The 21,521-nt window shown below is 43.5% G+C and overlaps 2 protein-coding genes across 5 annotated transcripts in view; one reads left to right on the forward strand and one right to left on the reverse strand.

Moving 5' to 3' along the window:
* The window catches only part of TAF5L (TATA-box binding protein associated factor 5 like), a 20,070-nt gene extending 15,614 nt beyond the window's left edge, over nt 1-4,456 (reverse strand). Inside the window, exon 1 of one of the 3 annotated variants that reach the window (XM_068185098.1) lies at nt 4,438-4,456. Coding sequence is in view for 1 of the 3 variants with exons in the window: in XM_068185096.1 (XP_068041197.1) it covers nt 3,094-3,096 (3 nt within the window). In the remaining 2 variants the exon portion in view is untranslated. Of the gene's footprint in view, nt 1-3,093; nt 3,113-3,796; nt 4,017-4,437 lie in introns of those variants that run through there. The other 2 variants (XM_068185097.1, XM_068185096.1) reach the window with 2 other exon arrangements.
* URB2 (URB2 ribosome biogenesis homolog) lies at nt 4,243-21,252 on the forward strand. Of its 2 annotated transcripts, XM_068185093.1 has the most exons (9): nt 4,245-4,536; nt 5,716-5,892; nt 7,137-10,509; nt 11,923-12,083; nt 13,294-13,404; nt 14,329-14,571; nt 14,952-15,042; nt 16,624-16,763; nt 20,497-21,252. In XM_068185093.1, the coding sequence occupies exons 1-9, from the start codon at nt 4,411-4,413 to the stop codon at nt 20,692-20,694; spliced, it is 4,620 nt and encodes a 1,539-aa protein (XP_068041194.1). In that variant the 5' UTR covers nt 4,245-4,410; the 3' UTR covers nt 20,695-21,252. The 2 variants fall into 2 exon arrangements, with proteins under 2 accessions (XP_068041195.1, XP_068041194.1); XM_068185094.1 differs by lacking the exons at nt 16,624-16,763; nt 20,497-21,252 and adding an exon at nt 18,075-20,427 and having other exon boundaries at nt 4,243-4,536; nt 14,952-15,126.
* Nucleotides 21,253-21,521: the final 269 nt, after the last annotated feature.

Consider the following 21,521-nt stretch of genomic DNA (forward strand, 5'->3'; position numbering starts at 1 on the left):
CTCCTTGAGTTTTGACAGCAGCAGTTTGAGTACTCTTCATTCATTTTCTGGTTCCTCTGCTTGACCAACCAACAAAAAAAACCTCCAGAAGATTCAGTGGAATGAGAAATTAACATACAAAGATGGAAATTTTGGAAACGTAATGCTTTATATAGCAAATCTATTTGTGGAGTCCAAGAAGCAAAAGCTTGTTGGCTGAACTTAAAGGTTAGAGCAAGACTTCTGACACTTCACTCAGATAGGTCCCCAGGAAAAAAAAAAAAAAAAAAAAAAAAAAAAGAGGGAAATTAAAAGCAGAGCCTTCTTTATCATCTGCCTTGACCTATCCAGGCTTCCCTCTTACAAAAGTTTGAAACAAAAAGAATCTTCTGAAGGGGTTTTTAAAATATATATTTAGGAATCCATCCTCACAAACAGCACTTGGAAGTACCTCAAAATCAAGATGAGCCCTATGCTACCTTTTAGCCCCTGGCTTGTAATAAAGGAACCTCAGTAAGAAGAATGCAATAGCTCCCTTGCTATTTAAGCAGTCACTCTCTGCACCAATCCTTCACAATAGCCATCAAGTTTACACAAAAGTTTAGATATCCTAAAAGGCTTTAAATAAAGCAGAACTAAGCCACAAGCTTTTTTTTTTTTTTTTCCTATCACAACACCAGGTAAAGCCTGCCTGGAGATAGTTCAACACCTTACAGCCCCAATACCAATGACATGAATGTTTCCTGAGTGCTAGTGCTTCCTGGTTCAAGCAGCTAAATCTGATGAAAAACAACTTCTCTGAGAGAGACAAGGATGCCCTTCCTCCCTTTGTACGAACCATTATTCCTACCAAAAGGACAGCTTTAAAAATACAAATGAGTTTTTCCTAATAGCCATGCACACTTTAGTGCTTATTCCACTTGTTAGAAAAATAACCCTTTTGTGGAGTTAGGTACAAGTGGATGAGGATGCAAGGTTTCAGCAATAGTTCACCTTCAACAGATAGGTGGAATTGCAAACCCACATGCTTGGGTGAAAACCTTAAAAAGATTCCCATTTGTTTCCACAGGTTAAGTAACTGTTGAGCATGGGGAAGGGGCGACAGATGGGAGTTTTCAAAGCATTTCCAGATGCACCCATTAAAATAAAAAGTTTTCAACACCTTCTTTCACTCCAAAAGCAAACTTCCTTTTCCTCTTCCCTGCAATTAAAGAAGTTATATCTGAGACACTGTCTCAAGTGTAACACTTCTGCTGCACAAAACTGTAGGAAAGACAGAACTCTTATCAAGACCACCAAGTAGATGGACCACCACAAGGATGGACCAGCACTTGGCACCTTCCTAAAAAACACCCTTAACTAAGCTTCACAATGTACTGTGAACATTCTTCTGCATTTCAGCCAGCAGCACGGACTCATGCACAAGTGATTTGCCCAGGTCCACACCGAAGCATTTATGCAATAAACCGAAGCATTTATGCAATCTGCGCAGTTTCTTGCTCCCCTATGTACTCCCCCCTGCAGTCATAGTAGAGGATGATACTAGCAGCATCTCAAGGTTTTTTTCCCTACTTCCAGGTGACACAACAGGAACTCCCTTAAGGAAATGCATCTTCATCAATAAACAGCCATTAGCATCAGACACAGCATCACCTATACTCTAATTTCAGCTCTTTGCTTCTTCCTTCACTTTGCCTTTATACTTCACACTCAGCATTACAAAGAACAATGTCACCGAGGCAGGAAAAAAAGCATTCGTGAAAAGTGCAAGAGCAAAATCAACACTCCTACAAATATTCTTTATTGAGCCCTTTATCAAAATTAGAGTGTATCATAAAATAAACATAAGGATGGCCTCCCAAAATGCCCTCAGCCTGGTTCAAGCTACGCCAATTCACAACAGGTCAATGATGCAGAATTTAAAGGCATAAAAGGACAAGCCTGCCATTTTTAACTTTCAGTCAATTTTAAGACTCTGGCTCTCATAATTGAGGATAATCTCCAAAATACGTAACAAACTGAAAGCATATAGAGTTCCGTGTTCACAAAATGCATAAAAATTGAAACAATTGTTCAGAAGTACCAGCTGTTTCATTCTCCTCTCAGACAGCCAAAGAGAATAATAAATACTAATACCATTAACTAGTTTTACTGATAAGCAAAATACATAAGGAAAGAGAGAGGAAAGATTACATTGTGAAAATGCAGAGCTACAATGCAGCATTTTCTGCAGTGTTCCAAACTGGAGCACTGAAAAAAGGTTAATGTAATTTTTTTTGAGGAATCAAAACCACTGGAAAAAAAAAACAGAGCAGAGGCTAATAACACAAAACACATTGCAAATTCCTCCTTCCTGAAAAGGCTGGAAATTAGTTGTGAACTAAGCATTGGGCCAAGGAAATTATTTTCCTGCCTATGCTACATTTCAGGTACAGGTTTAGGCAGATTCCATGGCCTTGAAATAATCCCAGTACATACATACTAAAAAGAGTTTTAAAACTAGCACTGGAAACACTGCTTTTAAAGACTCTGTATTCCTGTCCTGACACTGGGACAGCAGTCTCTTTCTTCCAACAGCCTGAGGAATGACCTGTGAGCATCAGAGAGCTAAGTTAAAAAACACTCAACCCCCGAACCAATAAAAGCATAAAACAAAAGCATCTTTTGAATATTCTATAATAAGAACTCTGTATCAGGCCTCAGTTGTGGATAGCAAAAAATAATCTTTTATCCTTTACCACCACAGATGAAATATGGGGCCTACCAACAATAATAGATCTCAATTTTAAATTTTGTGACATTAGGAGAATCTGAAATTTACAAAATTTCAGAATAAACAAGATAAGGATAAACTGATATGGAGATAACCATAAACGAAGAGACAAAGGATGTTGCTGTATATGCAGCAGCTGTAATTCACAAAAATAGGCAAGGAAACATGACAAGTTGACTTGGAGAGCATGGTGGTGGTGCAAAATAGGAAAAAAGGATAGCAAGAACTACGAAGAAGGCTTTTGCCTGAGCAGTGGCATTCATGTGAAGAGGCAGAGAGGGAACAGCTGTGATTTTAAAAGAGCTGGAATCCATTTGCATTTGGACCGAGATCTGGCTCACCATCCACGAATGACGCTTTGCCAATTCCACATTGATTGCCCCCAACCCCCCCGCGGCCCCAAGTCGGTGCCAAGGAGTTTCACCGATGTCCTCTGCGGGACACGCTTTCCTCCAACCCACTTCACACCACCTCGGCTCCAGCTCCGCCACCCCTGGGCCCTTCCTGGGCCGAGCGGAGCCGCGGGACCAGGCACTGCTCGCTTGCGGGCCCTGCCGGGGGACACCGGGGCCGGGAGCCCTGCGGCACCCCGCGCCCGTCCTGGGGCTGCTCCGTGGGCCGAAGGGCGCTCGCTGAAGGGACGCCAAAGTTAAAGCCTTCTCCTGTCAATATTAAAAAAAAAAAAAAAAAAAAAGGAAAGGGAAGAGAGATGGCGCGACAAGAAGACGCTCATTAAACCCACGCACTTTCCAAGGGGAAGAAAGATATCGCGACCAGAGGCGCCCCCGCGACCTCCGGGCGCGGGGCACGCGCCCGGCCCCGTCCGCAGCCGGGGCTGCCCCGGGGCCGCGCCCGTGCCCGAGGAGCCTCCGCCGGCCTGCCGGGAGCCGCCGGCCTGCCGGGAGCCGCCGGCCGCGCCGGGCCTGCGGGCCTCCGCCACGAGGCGGCCCGCGGGACGCGCGGGCCCCGCTCCCGCCGTCGGCCCCGCCCCCGCGCCCCCCCGCGCGGGCCCCGGGCCGCGGCCCCTGGCCGGTCCCCACTCACTGAGCATCGCAGGCGGCGGCAGGCGGCGGGAGGCAGGCGGGGGCCGGCGGGGGCTGTCACTGCACCCAGCGGAGCCTGGCGCTGCCGGCGGGCGCGCCGCCGCTGCCGCCTCCCCTGCGGGCCGGTGCCGGTGGCGCGGCCGGTGCTGCCCGGGGCCCAGCGGGCGGCGGCGGGCGCTCCATGGCCCGGCTGACACACGCCGGGGCGGGCGGGAGCGGGGCCGGCGCCGCGCAAGCGCCCTCTGGCCGCCAATGGGCGCGGGCTCGCCCCAGCGCGCCGCCTCCCGGGCTCGGCGCTCGGCCGGCGCGGCTTGGCGGGGACGGAGGCCGGCGGGCGGGAACCGGCCGTACCGGCTGCGGGGAGCGGGCAGCGACGGCCCTGCGAGCGGAGGGGAAGGCGAGTGGGACCGGGGGCTGGTGGGAGAGAGGTGGGCGCTGGGGAGCGGGGCCGTGGGCGGCTGGCGGGCGGAGGGGCGCTTGGGCCCCGAGCGGTGCCACGTGGGTGAGTGGGTGAGCGCCGGGTGCGGGGCCGCTGCCCGTCCGACCGCCTTCTCCTTGCTTGGCGTTTCTTCCAGACGCGTGTCTGCCTCTTCGCTGTTCCCACGTGCCGCCCCCATGGCAGCGATCTACTCCGGGATTTACCTGAAGCTGAAAAGCGCCAAGACTTCTTGGGAGGACAAACTCAAACTAGCCCGGTTCGCGTGGATTTCTCACCAGTGCGTCCTGCCTAATAAGGAGCAAGTGAGTGCTTTTTAGTGGTGAACAGTGATACCGATGGCAGATTGCTGCTGTGGATGAATCAGTTCTTAAAATTCAGATCTAGCTTCTAGCTAGCTGATAGCACTGTAAATATAGTACTGATTGAGGATTTTGATCAGCTCTTGATTTCTTTGTCGTTACATGAAATGTTTTTATAATAACATACGTGCAACAACATGCAGGTAGCTTCAGCACAAAGCCCTGCATTCGTGCAGGATGGAAGAAACTTTCTTGTAGAGAGGGTAGTGTCTGTGTTCTGTCTCCCAGAGACACGAGTCTTTAGAGCTGTCATTGCCGTTGGTATTATGTCCAGTACAGGATGCTCCGAAGTCAGATGCTTTTGGGCATAGTTAAAACAAGAACTTGAGGATGGGAGAACTGACTGAGGCTATATGTGTGTGCTCTGGTGCTCAGAACTTGCTGCGCATGAGCAAAGAGCACACAGTGCTCATGGACTGCTGCTTGGAAAGTGATTTGTTTTTCTCTTCATGGAACCCACATTATCTCCTAAGTCTTTTGTTTTGACCCTGTTTCCTGAAGGTCTATGCAGTGTTTCCCTGGGTTAGGGGTGTCTTGTCCTATTCCTCCAGCCGTGGTAGTACTTTCAGGTCTAGGGTTTGCACATCTGAGATCTGTGTTTTGGGTTCTTGTTATTTCAGTTACTTAAAGTATTAAACTTAGTCATACACCACAACTTCAGTTTTAAAACAGTAATTAGTAGATTTAAATATTTTCCCGTTTGCACCCATCTAAATTCCTGGGCCTGAATTTCTAGGTAGTGAATTTAAACATATGAAGAGAAGGACATGAGTGGAATAGCAACTGTCAGAAACTGAAAAACCAGCTGATTCTCTGAGCACCGTTTTAAAAGACTGCATTTGCAACCAGTATCAGCTGTTAAAATTAGAATGTTGTCAGAGTAAAGATGTTCACTCCTTTGGGATGGTACATGCAAGCACAGGTCTAACATTTGGTATAGAGCGTAAGCTCTTAGGAATTGAAACCTTTGGGAGCAGACTTCTCTGGTCACTCAGAGGCTGTTCTGCTTGGATGTAGCACAGTTCCTAAGGCACAAATGCTATAACTGTGAAGAGGTACTGCTTTTGTCCTGTTTTTGCTTGAGAGTTGTTAAAGATTTCTTGTTTTCCCTTCTGTTAACAGGTTTTACTGGATTGGGTAAGCCAAGCATTGGTTTCCAACTACAACAAGAAACATGAACTGGAGGATGAAGTTGTTGAAAAACTCTGGGCATATCTTGACAATGTTATCCATAGTAAGAGACTACAGGATCTCTTAAAGAGTGGGAAGACAGTTGGTCTCAGTTTTTCAGTTGCAGAGGTAACTATGACTGTGAATATCTAGTAAAATTCTGGATAGCAGTATGTATCTCTTACAGTACTTGACTCTTCCTCAGAGGGTCAGATGTTGCATGAAATATGTATTAATCTGATAGTTTGCAGGACCTGTACTGAAAGTTCCTCTATTTCTGTCCTGCAATATATTATGTATTTGTGCAGCACTAAGATTAAATATGACAGAATTAGTGAGTGGCTGCAAAGGCAGTGAAAATGACTGAAAAAATGATCCTTTTAGTTTTGATCAGATTGAAGGGAAGCAAGAAAAGATTGTCTTTACATGTAGAAATTGAACTGTGAAGTATGGAGAATTGGTTGAATGAAATCTGGGCTTTAGAGATGTTATGCAGAAAGTGTGCCAAATTTAAATGTGGTCTAGGTATGAAAACCTGTCTGGATGAAGATCAGGTCAGAGGTACAGGACAGGGTATCCCGAACACCAAGGACAGAGGTGGTAGAGGGTCCAGTGGGAAGAATTTAAGGGTCTGTTTTCATTCATCACTGTTGCAGCTGAGGAGATGAACCATCCACAATAAGGTGTAAGGAGACAGGTAAGGTTTTTAACAAAATAGATGCAGATTTGTAAATTGTTACTGAGTTTGTTTGCAGACATTATCTGAAGGTGAGAAAAGGGAGTGAGTGAAAAGTGGATTGAAGGAGAAAACAGCAGGGAAATACATACAAAGTTTGAGAAAGGGAAGAGAAATGCAACATAATTTCTCTAGAAATTGTATCCTTCAAAGAGAAAAGAGAATAGTCCTACACATTCCAGATATCAGGACCAGAATCTGTCTCATTTACAAATATAAAGATGATATTTAGTCATGGACATTCTTACAAAATTAGCTCCCTGTATCAGAACAGTATTTTGTATAGGTTTATTGTTGTTGAGAGCGTAATTTTGTGGACCATTCAAGAAGGGAAGAAATTTACCCCTACTCCATTTCTGCAGGATGAACTATTAGTATCAAGTATGGATAGCCTTATGCCGTTGCCAGTAGCATGCATGAGGGCTTCCTTACTCATCTGGTGCTGCAAACAAATTCAAGGACAGTGGAGCTTCTAGTTAGAAACCTATGATGTGAGAGGCCCAGCAGCAGCTGTTGGCACATCCCCCTTGCTTGCAGCTACAGCTCACAGAAGGTGGTGTTGGTTCATTATGGTGGGCTTTATCTTTGTATGCTAAATTGACTGGTTTTTGGGGTTTGTTTTTGTTTCTTTTTTCAGATCATAAACAAAAGGTTATCAGAGGCCTATTCTGAAAAAACACAGCAGAACATTGGCACTGTGCTGAGCTGCTCCAGTGGCATTCTTTCTACTCCTTCACTGTCCATCATTTACACAGCAAAGTGTGAGCTTTTGGTTGATCTCCTGAGCAAGCTGTCCAAGCTGGCATGTCAGCAGCTGGCTTCTGACGATGCTGTGGGTTCCCAGTTGTTCAGCATCCTCCAGCTTACCTTTGCTCAGTATCTCCTGATCCAGAGGCAGCAAACCAACCCAAACCGTGTGTTTGGGCGAGTGACAAGTCATTTGCTCCAGCCATGTTTGCTCTTGAGGCACTTACTGACTGTGAGGAACTGGACACAAGCGGATGATAACCATGTGTGTCAGCACCTGAGCAGAGAAATACGAAGCCAGATAGAGACTTTGCTGCAGGCTGGGCTATTTCAGCCTGAGCTTTTCTCATCCTACAAAGAAGAGCTGCTGTCAGAACAGGAATCTCAGGAGAAGAAGAAAGGAGCTTTAAAAACTCTTTTGCTACCAGTCAACACACTGCAGACCAAGCTGGGCAGTGACTTGTGTGAGCCTGCCCTCCATGGAGCGGTCGTGGCTAGTTCGGTGTCCCTGCTATATAAGCTCTTTCTGGACTCGTACTGTAAGGCAGAAAACCACCTTGTGTGTTTCCACATGCTCAGCAGGCTTTTTGGCTGTCTCAGGCTCTCTGACCTGCAAGAGGGAGGGAGGAGTGATACGCTTTTCCCTGTGGACTGGAGTGTGGAACTGCTTGCTTTGGAGCAGCTTCTGAACTTGGTGCTCAGCAATGATATCTATAATGTCGCCAGTGACCGTATCCGGCACAAGGAGGTGCAGTTTGGGTTTTACCGGAAGCTAGCACAGATACTGCTGACACACGCCCAAGCTTCCATCCCTGCTTGGTTCAGGTGTCTCAAACTCCTGATGTCATTAAACCACCTTATAGTAGAGCCGGACCTGGATGACTTGGTGTCATCAGCTTGGATTGATGCAGAGGCCTCTGAGCCACGTACAAAGAAGCCTCAGGAGACTCTCATCAACACCATATTCCAGATTTACTCCAAGTTGAGGCAGTTCCCACGGCTCTTTGAAGAGGTGCTGACAGTCATTTGCCGGCCAGCTGCTGATGAACTGAGGCCGTCCGTCTTCTCTGCTGGCCTCACAGCAAAGCTTCGTGAGTGCCTTCTTGAACTGCCACCCAACCAGATTCTGGACATTCTGTGTCTCTTTGTGGAGAAATGCCAGACCCTTATTATTCCAGCTGTTGAAGGGTCAATTGACATGGCCTTGAAGCTGATGTCAGTGTGCTCGGTGCTACATGCTTTTCTGTTCAACATGAGGAGCCTAGATGATGTCACTCCTTCCCCTGTGGTGCTTCGTACCCAGCGTTTGATGGCAAACATACAGAAGGGAATAATTCAGCCACTGATGGAGCTGCTGCAGGCTCCTAGGAGAGAGGAAGAAAAGTCAGAGCTTTGGCTAAGAAAGGCCAGTGATGCTGCTCTCCTCCTTCTTTACACTTGGGTTGAGGTAGATGCTCTGTTTGGTGTTAGCTGCAGTAAGTATGTGTCTCCAACACTTGAAGCTCCTGTTACCGAACCTGCTGCAAAGCACTGGGGCATTTCAGCTTTTCTGCCTGCTGTGAAGGACCAGTGTTGGAGGAGAGTTATGGAACTTGCAAGTAGTTTTGCCTCCACTAGTAAATACTGCTTAGAACTGATCACACTTCAGAAAATGAAGATGATGTTAATGCAGACCGAAGCTGACCTACAGGCCTTGCAGCATGCTGCAGCTTTCATCCTGGAGTCTGGAAGATCCACTATGAGCAGAGGAGAATCTGAACCGTGGGATGGAGATATCAGTGCGGTAACTGAACTTAGCTACCCCACAGCACACTGGCACCTCGTCATGTCCAACCTGACCATCCTATTGCCGTATATTTCCTTAAAAGATGTAGAGTACATTGCAAATGTGCTTCTAGAAACGTTGATGTTGGCTGAAGCTCAGGAAGCTGCCATGGACCAGGAGCCTTCCATCAGCATTGCGAAGATATCCCTTGGTTTGATCCACAGCTCTCTTCTACCAGAAATGAGGGTCCTGCACTGTGCTTTTCTGACCCATCTTATTCATCAGTTTGCTATGGTGCTGCCCACTGCTACCAGGGATTCAGTAGATCTGCCACTGCAGCAGCTGTCTGTGACTAATATTCCTTGGCATGAAGAAATTCTGACTTCTTGCAAAACTGTTGATGCATTGGATGTATCATCAGAAAACAAAGTGCAGAAGGATGAGCTGAGCTTGTCTTGGAAAACACTGGAGAAAGTTGCCCAATGTATAGTATTGTTAACAAAAAATGGCTGCCCTGTCATCGTGAAAGAACGTCAGCTTCAAAGATGCCTGAGTTTGCTAGAAATTGTTTCTCTTCTGAAAGTAGACAATTTTCTTCCCTCTGACTGTACTCGGTGTTTTCTGGTGCTGCTATCCCTGCTAGTTAATACCAGGGCTAGTGTATCTTGCAGCAGGTTGTTATTGCTGAAGGTTTTAAGTACTTGCCTCCACCTTCTGAGGTGCCTGCAAGCTGGCAGGAACTCCAACTCTGTTCTTAAGGTGTTACATGCTAGTGATGTTCTTGAGGCTGTCATGACCTCCCAGCTTACAGCTTGCAAATTCTTCACTGATGTCTTGACTGTTCCTGTTTGGGCACAGTATGTCCAGGAAGTCCAAGAGTTTTTGGAAAACTTTCTTCATATGATTATTGAAAGAAGACAAAGTGTGAAGCTCAACTTGGAAAAGTTCATGTCTTTCCTGGTGAGTTGCAGGCCAGACACAGGTGCAGCCAAAAGCATAGACTGGAAAAACTGGAGCCCCGCAGCCGAGCAGTTGCTGCTCACAGCATTCACCACACTCTGTCATGTTGTCACACTGCACCTCCAGCAGCTGCCAGAAAAGAAGCTGCATTCTGTGGATATGCTGTGTGCTCTGTTGGAACCAGTGGTTCTGCAGATGGTCAGAACTGTTGAACACGGTCTTCAGAGTAACACCCCAAACCAGCCTTTGCCTGTGGCATTCATACCATCTGTCACTACTCTCCTCAAAGCAGACCTGAGCCATCCTGTCAAGAAGGACTGGCAGAAGGAGCCCAGTGGGGTTTTGAAGTGTCCCCGTGTTAAACTGTACCAAGAGTTTTACTCTCAGATACTGAAAGAGCTGCCCTGTGCAAGGAGTAATCTGCAGTTCCTTCAGTTTGCGTTGCAGTTCCTGACTGTCTTCTGCTCTGTGCCAGAGCTGTATCCTGAAAAAGAAACTGCAGTCATGGTTGTTTTTGCTATAAAAAAGCTTCTTTCTGGTATGAAAACTCTCTTTCTCCACCTCCTTTGCTAATTTTGCAAGTTAAAAGCCATTTAGCAAAGCATACAGTTTCTTTAAAAGTCAGCATTTGTTTATGTGTGTTAAAACAGCAGGCTATCCTTTTTAAAATGCGTAACAGGAAAATTTTCAAGGATGCAATATTGTGGTACCTGGACCACAGGCACCATCTAGTTTGGTAATGATCTTTTGATAGATGTTAACATCTTAATAAAGTTCAGGTCCTGATTTACTCATCCCTGGTTGAACATTTTGAAAGTAACTGAAACATAGTAATACTTCTGGAGGTAGGGTTGAAGTTCAGTGTCTTGCTCCTGTAATTGGTATAGTAGGCACCACTGAAGCAGCTGATCTGCACTAGGTCAGATCTTAGAGTAAAATACTCGTCTGCTTTTGTATCTGGTAGGTGAGTTTATAGAACAGTGGAAGTTACCTAACTGTTACAGATGATGAACACCATGTGGTAATTCTGATAAATTCTGTGGGATATTGACCACTTGGTTCCTTTATCCTCACCAAATAAAGAGCCAGGGCTGGAAATTACATGAAAAACCTCTGCTGCCAGCTGTGGGAACCTAATGGCTCCTTTATATCATCTCATTCAGAAAGAGAGATGAACACAGAGCAGGAGTAACTGTTCTCTTTGACTTCTTCAAACTGCTGGAATTTGTCAAACTTATTACTGGCACGCTCTGGTGCAGTGGTCTCCAAACATTTTTGATTGCACACACCTATCATTAAAAATACCTAAGAAATTGAACACATAGCCTGAATATAATTTACTTATAAATTATACATGTGCTATTCCACTATGTACATTATAAAGCACACATACAGAAAATGCTTAAAAAGCATGAGATAAACATGAAGTAAACACTATTTAAAGTATCTTTTTGTATTAAAGATATTTTACTTAGAATTCTCACACCTCAGTGAATTGTCTCGTGCACACTCTGGGGTGTGCACACCCTGCTTTGGAGACTCCTGTTAAGTGAACTACAGTTGTGATCTCAGTGTTTGTATTGCCATTAAGTAGTAATAGAAAAAGCTTTATGCTTTTGTGATTTGTGATGGATCTCTAGCCACCATTTGTAGAAAAGACCTGTGGCTTGTTTAGCCTGCTCTTTTAGCTTGTGCAGCTGCTTTGGTATAGTCTTTCTGTATTACTGAAGACTTTTTATTGGTATGACGACTGCTCTGAACCGGAGGGTAGGATATACTTGAGATTATCAAGTTATTGCACTAGTGGGGAGAAGGGTAAAGTATGAAGCCCTCTTTGTATTTGAGTGTTAAAAAGGTATCCCCAGAAGTGTTTTATTTTCAGTTTGCCTTATTCTTAGCTGTGGAAGTCCTTGTCTTGGGAATTGATTGCTTTTGTCTCTTGAATATGCAGGACCTGCAATTACAACTCAGGTGATCCGAAGTATGGAAATGGAGCTGACAGAGGTGCTTGTCCAGGTGCTGGGAAACTGCTCAGCTGAGGAGTTTTATGCCATAATGAGGCTGGTGCTGCAGGGACTGGAAGTGAGGAATATTTGGCAGCAGAAAGCTAAAGTAAGGCATAAGCTTAATGTGTTGTCAACTTCCTTCTGCAGTCTGCTGTGTCTTGAAAAAAGGTTGTTGGCTGAATGACATTTGTTAAATATTTTTTTCTTCATCCTGCTTTATGTTCAGTGATCAGGTCAAATTAATTTACATGGATAAGGGCTTTCTGACTGTACTCTGTTCTGTATATAAATATGAGAGGTGGAAAAATCATGGAAACCTACTCAAAAAACTTTCTGTCCAGCCTAAGGACTCAGCAGTCTCAATTCTATGTATAGTCAATAGAAATCACACAGCTGTGGTGTTACATGCCATGCTGAAAGCTCTTTCCTACTTGCTGCTCAGAGCTCTTGCACAACAGATACCAGCAATCAGTGTTTGTCTGTGGCTCTTTTTTACAAGGTTAAAGGCACTTTTAGAAGTGCTGGCATTTTTAAGTAAAATCAAAACTGCACCTGTGCTTTTGATACTTGTTGCTCTAAAGACTACTCAGCAATACCCAGATAGCACTCAGTATCTTTTTAAATTATGTGCCTTTCTTCAGAGCAGCTAAAGCACCAGTGGTGATTTATGGAACACTTTTGGCAATAAAAAGTCTGCTGTGTGCTCCATAGAAAGCCCAGTGACTTGAGAATTGCACTTGGGTTAAACTTGTGGGATTATCCGGCCCTGTTTTATTTGTCAGAAAGAGAGGCGGATGTGCCGCATCAATTCTTGATGCATCTTTTTGAAAGAGTATCTGGAATTCCTGAACTGCACAGATAATTCCTGACACCTGAATGTAGCTGGCAATATGCTTCTTTTATCAGTCTGTATAAACAACTAGCAATTAAAAAAACCCTGCTGCCAAAAGCAGCATTCTTAATTTATAGTGTACTGGTATCCTTGTATTGCCTCTGCTTCCCTCTGTTATCTAGTGGCAGTTGTATGAGAAGGCTTTCCTTTCTTAAAAGTCAAGTAAGCTTTTTTGTACAGTAAGTTGATTGTGAAGCAAATTTGGCATAAAATACATTTGGGTCAGTGCTGCTCAGTGCATTGAATTCTGTTGAGCTACTGCTTACTTGACAATTTCCAAAGACAGGTATTGGTGGGAGGCCTTTCATGTGTCAAGGCTCTGGTAATGCTCAAAAGTGCCACTGACCTTGAAAGAGCTCTTCTGTACTTGAAAGGAGCCAGTGTACCTTGTACCTCTGACTGATGATCTGTCTGCTTTCTGTAGGAAGTACTGTCAGCTGTTACGCTAACCAAATTGTTGCTCAGCTGCCCATTAAGTGGAGACAAAGGAAAAGCTTTCTGGTTTGCCAGCCCACAGATAATCACAGCTTTAGCTGTAAGTATCTCTTTATTGTAACTTCATTACCTACCCCTACTATCTGTTAGACTCTCTAGTGGATACAGCTTAAGTGCATAGAGGCACATGGGAGCAAAAACTAAACAAATCCATGCCATATTCATCTGAACGCTTTTGTCTAGACCCTTCTTCTCCTCTTTCCTCAAGTAAATCTCCCATGAGTGTGGTGTGCAGGTCATCCGTTTCTTATACACAGTAATTTTATGGAACTACACTGTGTATGTAATATGGAGCTTGGGAGAAACTTGTTAGACTGCAGAGTAGAGAGTCTGTCTCCTGTCTGTCCTCCAGTCCAAAGGAAAAGATAACCATCAGCCATGTGTTGCAGCAGAAGCCAACAGCAGCAAAACAAAACAAGTGCTTATAGAAAAAAGTAATTATATAAATTTACTGAATTATGAAAGGGAAACTTAACTGAAAGTAATCAAACCCAAGTTTCCTGCCCTTCATTTGTAGAGCATATAAACGTAGTGATGTAGGTTTTTCTTCTTTTGGGATGATATCTCTAGGCAAGAATTTATCAGCAGTTGGTTCTGCAATGCCTGAGAATCATAAGCTTGCAGTTTCTGCCCCTTTTGATAGGTCTGCATGCATGTAAAGGAGCGAATTGCATTGGATTCATCTGAAGAGGTTCATAGAGGTGCTGGTTTTCAGGAGGCTGGGGAATAGTTGCCATTCCAGTTGCCATTCCAATGCTCACAGCAGTGTTTGTTTGAAATGCATCGTATGCATCCTCACACAAGGCACAAGTGCATGAAAATGGCTCAGGTGCAGGAGTCTCCCTGCCAGTGCAGCTAGCACAGGTCTAGTTCCACTGACTCTAGTCAGAGCGTTAGAGTTCTCTGCTGTTCCAACGCTTAGGATAAGTGACTAATGCATTTCTCATTGTTTCCTGTCTTGTAGCTGCAAACCAAAGAGGCCTGTCAGGACCAGGCACTGATTTCCATCATAGTTATACCTATTCTAGAGACTGTAGCAGCTCTGCTAAGGCAGGGAGAAGGGATTCTTGTGAATCCACATCATGTTTCATTGGCATTCAGCATTCTTCTAACAGTCCCTCTGGATCATCTGAATACAGAAGACTATCGTGGTGTCTTCCTGGGGGTCCATGAAGTGCTCTTCTCTATTGTGCAATGTCATCCAAAGGTATATCTGTGATGGGGTGGGAGAAGGGGAAAAGGTTTGAAAGAGCAAACATATTAGTTATAAACATTTTTTATATGATTTTGAAATATTTTTCTTGATAGTATAAAAGTGCATTGTACTGCTTGTCATTTAAAAGGCTGGGCATCTCAAAATCACATAATTTCAGTTGCTCTCCTGCTTTGTTTGTGCCTGCACTGTTGTTCTTTGGCAGTGGATTGCTTATGAGCATCTGATGCTAGCTTAGGAGAAAATGTTTTCTTTTTGTATGATTGATTCTAGAAGCACAAATGGCTCAGGATGCAGAATGAGAAGATAATTTCTACCCTCTCCCCTCCCTCTACTATGTATTCTCACATGTTTTTATTTCATGTATTTTTCAGGTGCTGTTGAAAGCAGCACCATCCTTTCTGAGCAGTTTCCATCGTCTGGTTGCTTCTGTCATGCATGAAGGACGTCAGAAAGGAGACAGAGGTACCGTATCTTTTCCACCTTTGCATTATATATATACTCTAGAAGAGGAGATGCTGAACAGGACAAAGTCCTCAAAACCTAGCTGTGGCATTGAAACTGTCAGCCCTGTCTGTCCTTTATGAAAAATTGGGGATGAGCTTTGTGGTTATGGGCTTAGGAAGATAACTGGGGCTCCTGGGGTGCTGCATGCAGACAGCGTTGCTTTTGGTGAATAAGTTATTCTTCACTGACTGGCTGGCAAGTACACAGGAAGCAGTAAGGCTTGCTGTGCCCAATTTCTGCTCTTCCTATCAACCCCTGTGTCTGCAAGCATGGTGGCTGTGAGCTCCAGTGATTCATACTAATGTGTGTGAGTTATAATCCCAAATGGATGCTACTAAATGGAATTTTTTGAGATTGGAACTATGTTTACTACAGAGCTGAGCTGTCACTATTCTATGCTAAGTATAAGAACTCTATGTGTATCTGAAGCATCAGTTGGGATTAGATGATATATCTGTATGGTCAAGGATTTGGAACAAGGGTAATTAAATATCCTAAGAGGAAGGCAAAAACAGACTTATTACTGGAAGTTGTTAACGAGTTTACATAGTCAAAGTAGACAAGTCAGAGATGTCCACAGTGATTAAGATGGTCAGGACACAGATACATTGTCATTAATAGTGGAGGGTTTTCAGACAAGTTGACTTCATGGCCTGAAACTGATTGTATCCCAGCTTTCTGCTGATGTCCTACACCCTGTGCCATGTTCAGATTTATCTCAGCTGATGTGTTGCCCACAGCTGTGGGCAAATGTAAGTGTATTTATTCATTGTAGAGGAATATATTAGCTGAGGCTCAGTGATAGAGGAAAAGGTATGTTAAACTGGTGCCAGATTTGGAGAAATTTCTTGCTTCTGCAATATGTTTACATAAGGCAATCATCACAGGAAGCTTACAGGTACATGGCATCCTCAAGCTGAAATTGATGCTGTTTATCTTTGCAGGATTATTCTGTTTTTGTAACAGATAACATGGAAGTAGTTTCTGGATTTCCCTTCTCCCTTGTTTGTACTAGCTCTCTTCATTCTCTGCCTACTGAGTTAATTCTCAACTTATCTCACCAGTCTCACTTTAGGTACCTCCAGTGATGCAGCTTTTGCTGCTATATTCCACATAATAGATCTCATCAAAGAACTTTCTTACTATGCTGTTTCTAAGAAATCTCTTCTTATTTTCTCTAGGCAGGGAATACAATTTTCTTGTCTCCTCGTTCTCTCCTTCACAGTGCTAGTTTGGGACTGCATTGTGGAAGGGACCGTAACTACTGTTGTGAACACTTCAACATCTATAACAAGTAGTTTTTGTCTTGCAGTGCACATGAAATTGGAATCAATATGCTCTTACAAAGTAGCCATTCTGAGAGATGTGTGTTGTGGGGGGCCTCTAGCTGTGGCTTGATAAGAAAAGATGATAAAATAGGCAAGCTGTCCTTGGCCTCGTGTTGTTCAAGAATCATGGAAGACCAAATGATTCTTTTGGGTTTTTTTCCTAACGTTTTTAAGCTTCAAATGCCAGGCTGCATCTCACTTTGTGTTTTAGGCAACATGGATGAATTTGAAATGATACTGAAATGTGCACACTTGGTGGAACGGATGTATACTTATATTGCTGCAGAAATGGAGAACTTCACTGTGTTTTCTGCTTTCATTGTGGCTCAGTACGTGACTGAATTGCAGAAGGTATGTTCTCATCCATCTCAAAAGTGCCATAGTATTGTGCTTAGCTTTGGAGTTTCTGTACCAAAGGCAGCTCTGTTAAATTCTGTAAAATTTGTGAAGTTACAATTGTTTTACCTCATGGAGATGCAGGTTTGGTCCAGGCTTTTGTATTATGCAAGAGTTTGTGAGAATCTTTCTTACCAAATTCCTGGGAAATTTTCTAAGGATGTGGGCTGTGGTTTTTTCTTTTAAGGTAAAACAATGCAGTGCCCAGGTACAAAGCTGTTTTGCTTTAGTGCCATGTTGGGTGTTGCTTTTCTTCATAGAATCATAGAATGGTTTGGGTTAAAAGGTTGAAAGATAACCTTTAAAGGTCATCTAGTCCAGCTTCTCTACAATGAGCATCTTGAAATAGTTCAGGTTGCTCATAGCCACATCCAACCTGGCCTTGAATGTTTCCAGGGATGAGATATCCACCACCTCTCTGGACAACCTGTTCCAGAGTTTTGCCACTATCATTGTTAAAAATGTCTTCCTTTTGCATCTGGTAGTTTAGTTTATCTCCCAAATTGTCTCAGTTGTCCAGGACTGATAGCAGTTAAGTCCTCATCTGGCAAAGTAAGTAATGGTGGAAGATTCTCCTGGAAAAAATCTTTTAATATGGTCTAAATGATTAAATGAATGAAAAAAAATGTTGCCAAGGCAAATATTGTTAGCTTTTCAGTAATTCTCCTTCTGTACCAAAGATATCATTCTGATCCTTATTGAAAGCAAGTACTTCTACTGTTACGGATGCCAGAGCCAGATCAGTGTTTTCTCTCATCCAGAGGTAACTTCAGCTTGTCGTTTTCTTCAGCCCAATAGATGTAGATTTCACCAGGGTTTGGTGAAATGCTGTTTGTGCTGCAAGTACCTGCAAACTGATTATTTGTGGTTCTGGCCTGGGCATGGGCTGAAATACAGAAAGGAAATTTAGTCTTTCGTTTTAGGCCCTCTTACAATAAGAAAATCCTAACTGGTGCTGTGTTTCTGAAGGATTGTGGTGTAACCAGTGTAACTAACCATGAAGGTTATTACAGAGGTTAAACTTTGCTGCCTTCTCTGTTGCCCATCTTTTTTCTTTTTTTTTGGTGGAGGATGGAATGAGGGAGCAAAACAATGGGAGATGTCAGATTTTAACCATATTATTTACTGTTCCTGGTGAGTTGGTTATTGTTTACATAGTGAATGTGGTAGTTCAGCAAAGGGAAAATTGCTGTTAAAACAGCTTCTCTTCCCTTTAACCATCTGTGAATTCTGTAATCTGGTCATCACTGAATGTAAGTCTGAAAGCCTGACTTGAATTGTCAAACGACCTTTTTAAGTCGAAAGGACACTTGTCTCAGTATTAGCAGGAGTACACAGTCTCTGGAGATGTCTAGAAAAGTTTTTTGCAAGATGTTCACTGGGAAATGCAAAGTGATGGATGATAGCTGAAACCACAGGTCAGTAATATATGCATGGAACATTTGGGTGTGGAAGGGGAAATTGGTGTAGTGAGCCGCCAGACACTGTGGCAAAGGAGTGTTTTCTGTCTGACAGAATAGATAGATCACAACTAGGGGATGATTTATTTGCTCATTAGACTGCTGAAAATTGATGGGTATCAGAGGAAAGGGGGCCCTCAGATGCCTATCTTAAATGGGGCATGTACACATCTTTCATGTTGTTCTGCAGAGGGAGAGAAAAGCTCTTTTAACCATTCATCTCTTCTGAGTCAGGATCAGTGGCTTTCTCCCTGTGATATGAAGACCCTGTGGGTCTATCAAAGATAACTGAGAAAAACACGTTAGTAGATTTAAGTCTTTATGTAGGCATCTGCACACTTACTGGAAACCCTTTAAGGGTCTGTGAACTAGAACTGACGAAAGCTACTGGCCTAAGCAGTCACTTACCCCTAAAGGGTTGTGTAAGAGCTCCTTCAGTGCTTCCTCTTTATACCACGAATTATTTTGTATTAATCTAGAAAGATTCCTTACTGGAGTGGGTGGCATCTCTTTCATACTGTTGACAGTGCTTTCTGCTTGTTGCCTATGAGCTCTTGCTTAATTCAGCAATAGTGGAATACCTCTTCACACATTTAATGTCTTACATCAAGAACTTTGTAATGCTTGACAAATTGCTTGTGCTAACTGTATAAAACATAAACCACTTACAAGTATAATTAACTGCCAGCCAGCAGTGGCAGCTGTTTAAATCTTTGGTTCTGCTTTCCATGGTGTTATTGGTGTTTATGGGAAACTGCAAAGCAAGAATGGTCCAAATAAGGCTCAGGACCAGATGAATTTGTGATGTGAGGGATGCAGTTCCATTAATTGCAGCTCTGAGATAGCTGCTTATCCCAAGTGGGCCATCTGGTCCATATTGTCAATAGCTCTGGGTTTTTCTGTCCTTGTTCTGTGCAGTCATTTCTCTGCCCTAGGAAGGGAGAACCCAGCCCAGTGCATTCACTGGGAGATGTGATGCTCGGCTGTTCTCCAACTGTATTGCACAGTGTAGGGAGAAATAACATCTGTTGTAAACAAACCAATTGATCGACTGACAGAGAAGGGAAAGATTACAACCTCTTGCACGTGCAAACTCTTCAGGGTCACAGATCTAAAGGAAGTCTTAGGTGCCTTAATGCCTGCTATATGTTTTTCCCTGCTGTATTAGTGGATCTAACAAAACATATTATCTGTTCCACATTTAGGACAGAAAGAGAGCAGGAGCCTGTCATTGTGATGAGGAGTGCACTTCATTAGCAGAAAGTTTATTAGTTGCCTAAGGAAGAAAGAAGCCTGAATTTTAATGACAGCTTTTTATGTAATTTTCATTAGGCCTGGAGTGCAGAAGCTCACATCTGGAGGCATAAAGCTAATTTTGGGATTCAGCAAAGATAAGACATGGTTCTGCAGCAAAGATAATGTGATGATGCCAGAGGCCAGCACTGTCTTGGGCAGTGAAGTACTTAGCAAGTGATTTGTGAGCACAGGACAAATTTCAATTAGCCTAGAGTAGCAGAGGGCTTCACAGTCAGCGCTGATGTTCCTGGTTGTTAGTGGCGGTTCTACTGGTTATGGGATTGAGCAGAGGTAATGTCAGGAGCAAGGTGCTGAGTCCTGAGTCATTTCTTGTATTCCTCCAACTTTCTGCATGACTTCAGGCAAGGTACCTGATTCTTGATGTTAAAACAGATTAAGGAAATATACGTTTCTGAGGTTTTTGAAGGCTTCTTTTATTAAGGTGTGCACACTGAAGTACTCAGAAAAAAATTGTTAGATAAATATGAAATTGTTAAGTGATAAGTTGAAATTGTTTCTACCCAATGTAAATGAAGTGCTCATTTGAAACTGACATAATAGCATACAGTCTATACAAGACATGCAGAATCTACTGAAATGTGTAAACCAAGCTAAATATTTTAGGGATTTTTTAATTAGAGTTGTTGTGCTTAGGAGTGTCCATGTGATTCCAGGATGATTAGTGTCTTTGCCACCAGAGCAGTGTATATAGTACTCCTGTGGATTTTACTGCAAGGGCTGTACTTATTTTGCAAAACACGTTTACAAAATTCAGGAAAATAAGTCAAAATCTTGGCTTTTATCTAATGGGCTGTTCAAGATGGTCTGATGCAAAGGATAGCATTGTCAGCATTTAATGTATACTGACTGTGGAAATGGTGTTGTCTTGCCTTTCTGTCTTCAAGTTTAAGGCAATTTTGTTCTTCTTGCAGGTGACTTTGCACCCAGCTGTGAAGACACATCTCACAGAAGGAATATATCACATCCTTGACCTTTGCATTGAGCGGGACATCAAGTTCTTAAGTGCATCACTCCCAGCAGGCGTGAGGCAGGTCTTCAAGGATCTGTATAATGATTACAAGCACTACCACAAAGCAAAAAAGCAGGGGGAGGAAAAGTACACTGCGTGATGAATCCTGCCTGGTGCTGCGTGATCAGTTATTAACTGATCTTGCAGTGCTCAGAAGATACTCAGTTGCTGTTTGGTTTGGGATAACGAGTAAGATTGAACTTGAGGAGGGTCCTAAACATGAATTGCATTTATCCCTTTACAGCCAGCCTTCATAATGGGGAAGAAGGGAACTGGGGAGGGAGGATGTGCTGTGCTGTTGGTTCTGGTCCTGTGTTGCGCCACAAATGGCAGAACTGCTGTGGCTCTGCTGGCCCCTCATGAACTCTCTGGGAGCCCTGGGGAGCTCACTGCAATTTGGCAGCAGATGTCAGGCTTCAGGCTTTAGCACATCATGGTGCTTTCCTGTGGAAGCAATAGTCTGGTCTAAAAGCCAGTGAGGGATAAAACCCCTGCTTTTGCTTACATGGTAAGCAGAATTAAAGCAGTTAAAGTACTTATTTTTGTACCTTGTTATTTTACATTTTGTAACTGAAGAACTGTGTCAATGTTACTTAGCTGTACAGTAGGTTATGGTGCAAACCTGCAGAAGTAACAGTAAAAAAATTGAAAGATTGTATCTTTTTGCTTGATTGATTTTGCTGTCCACTCCAGCCCTGGGCAACCTGGTCTGACCTATTGAATTTCTTACCCAATTTGGTTATCCTCTGATCTCATGAAAATCAGAAAGACTGACTACCTGGAGCTCTGGTCGATTTACTGTCATTAAGCAATTACATTTAGTCATCTGAGCTGTGGTCACTCTCAGTTCACTCTCTGTTTAGCTTGTGACAAATGTTAATTACCACTGTTACTATCTGAGACCCTTCTTGGTCTAAGATGAGCCTT

Source organism: Anomalospiza imberbis, chromosome 3 (assembly GCF_031753505.1).
Source record: "Anomalospiza imberbis isolate Cuckoo-Finch-1a 21T00152 chromosome 3, ASM3175350v1, whole genome shotgun sequence".
NCBI classification, from domain to species: Eukaryota; Metazoa; Chordata; class Aves; order Passeriformes; family Viduidae; genus Anomalospiza; species Anomalospiza imberbis.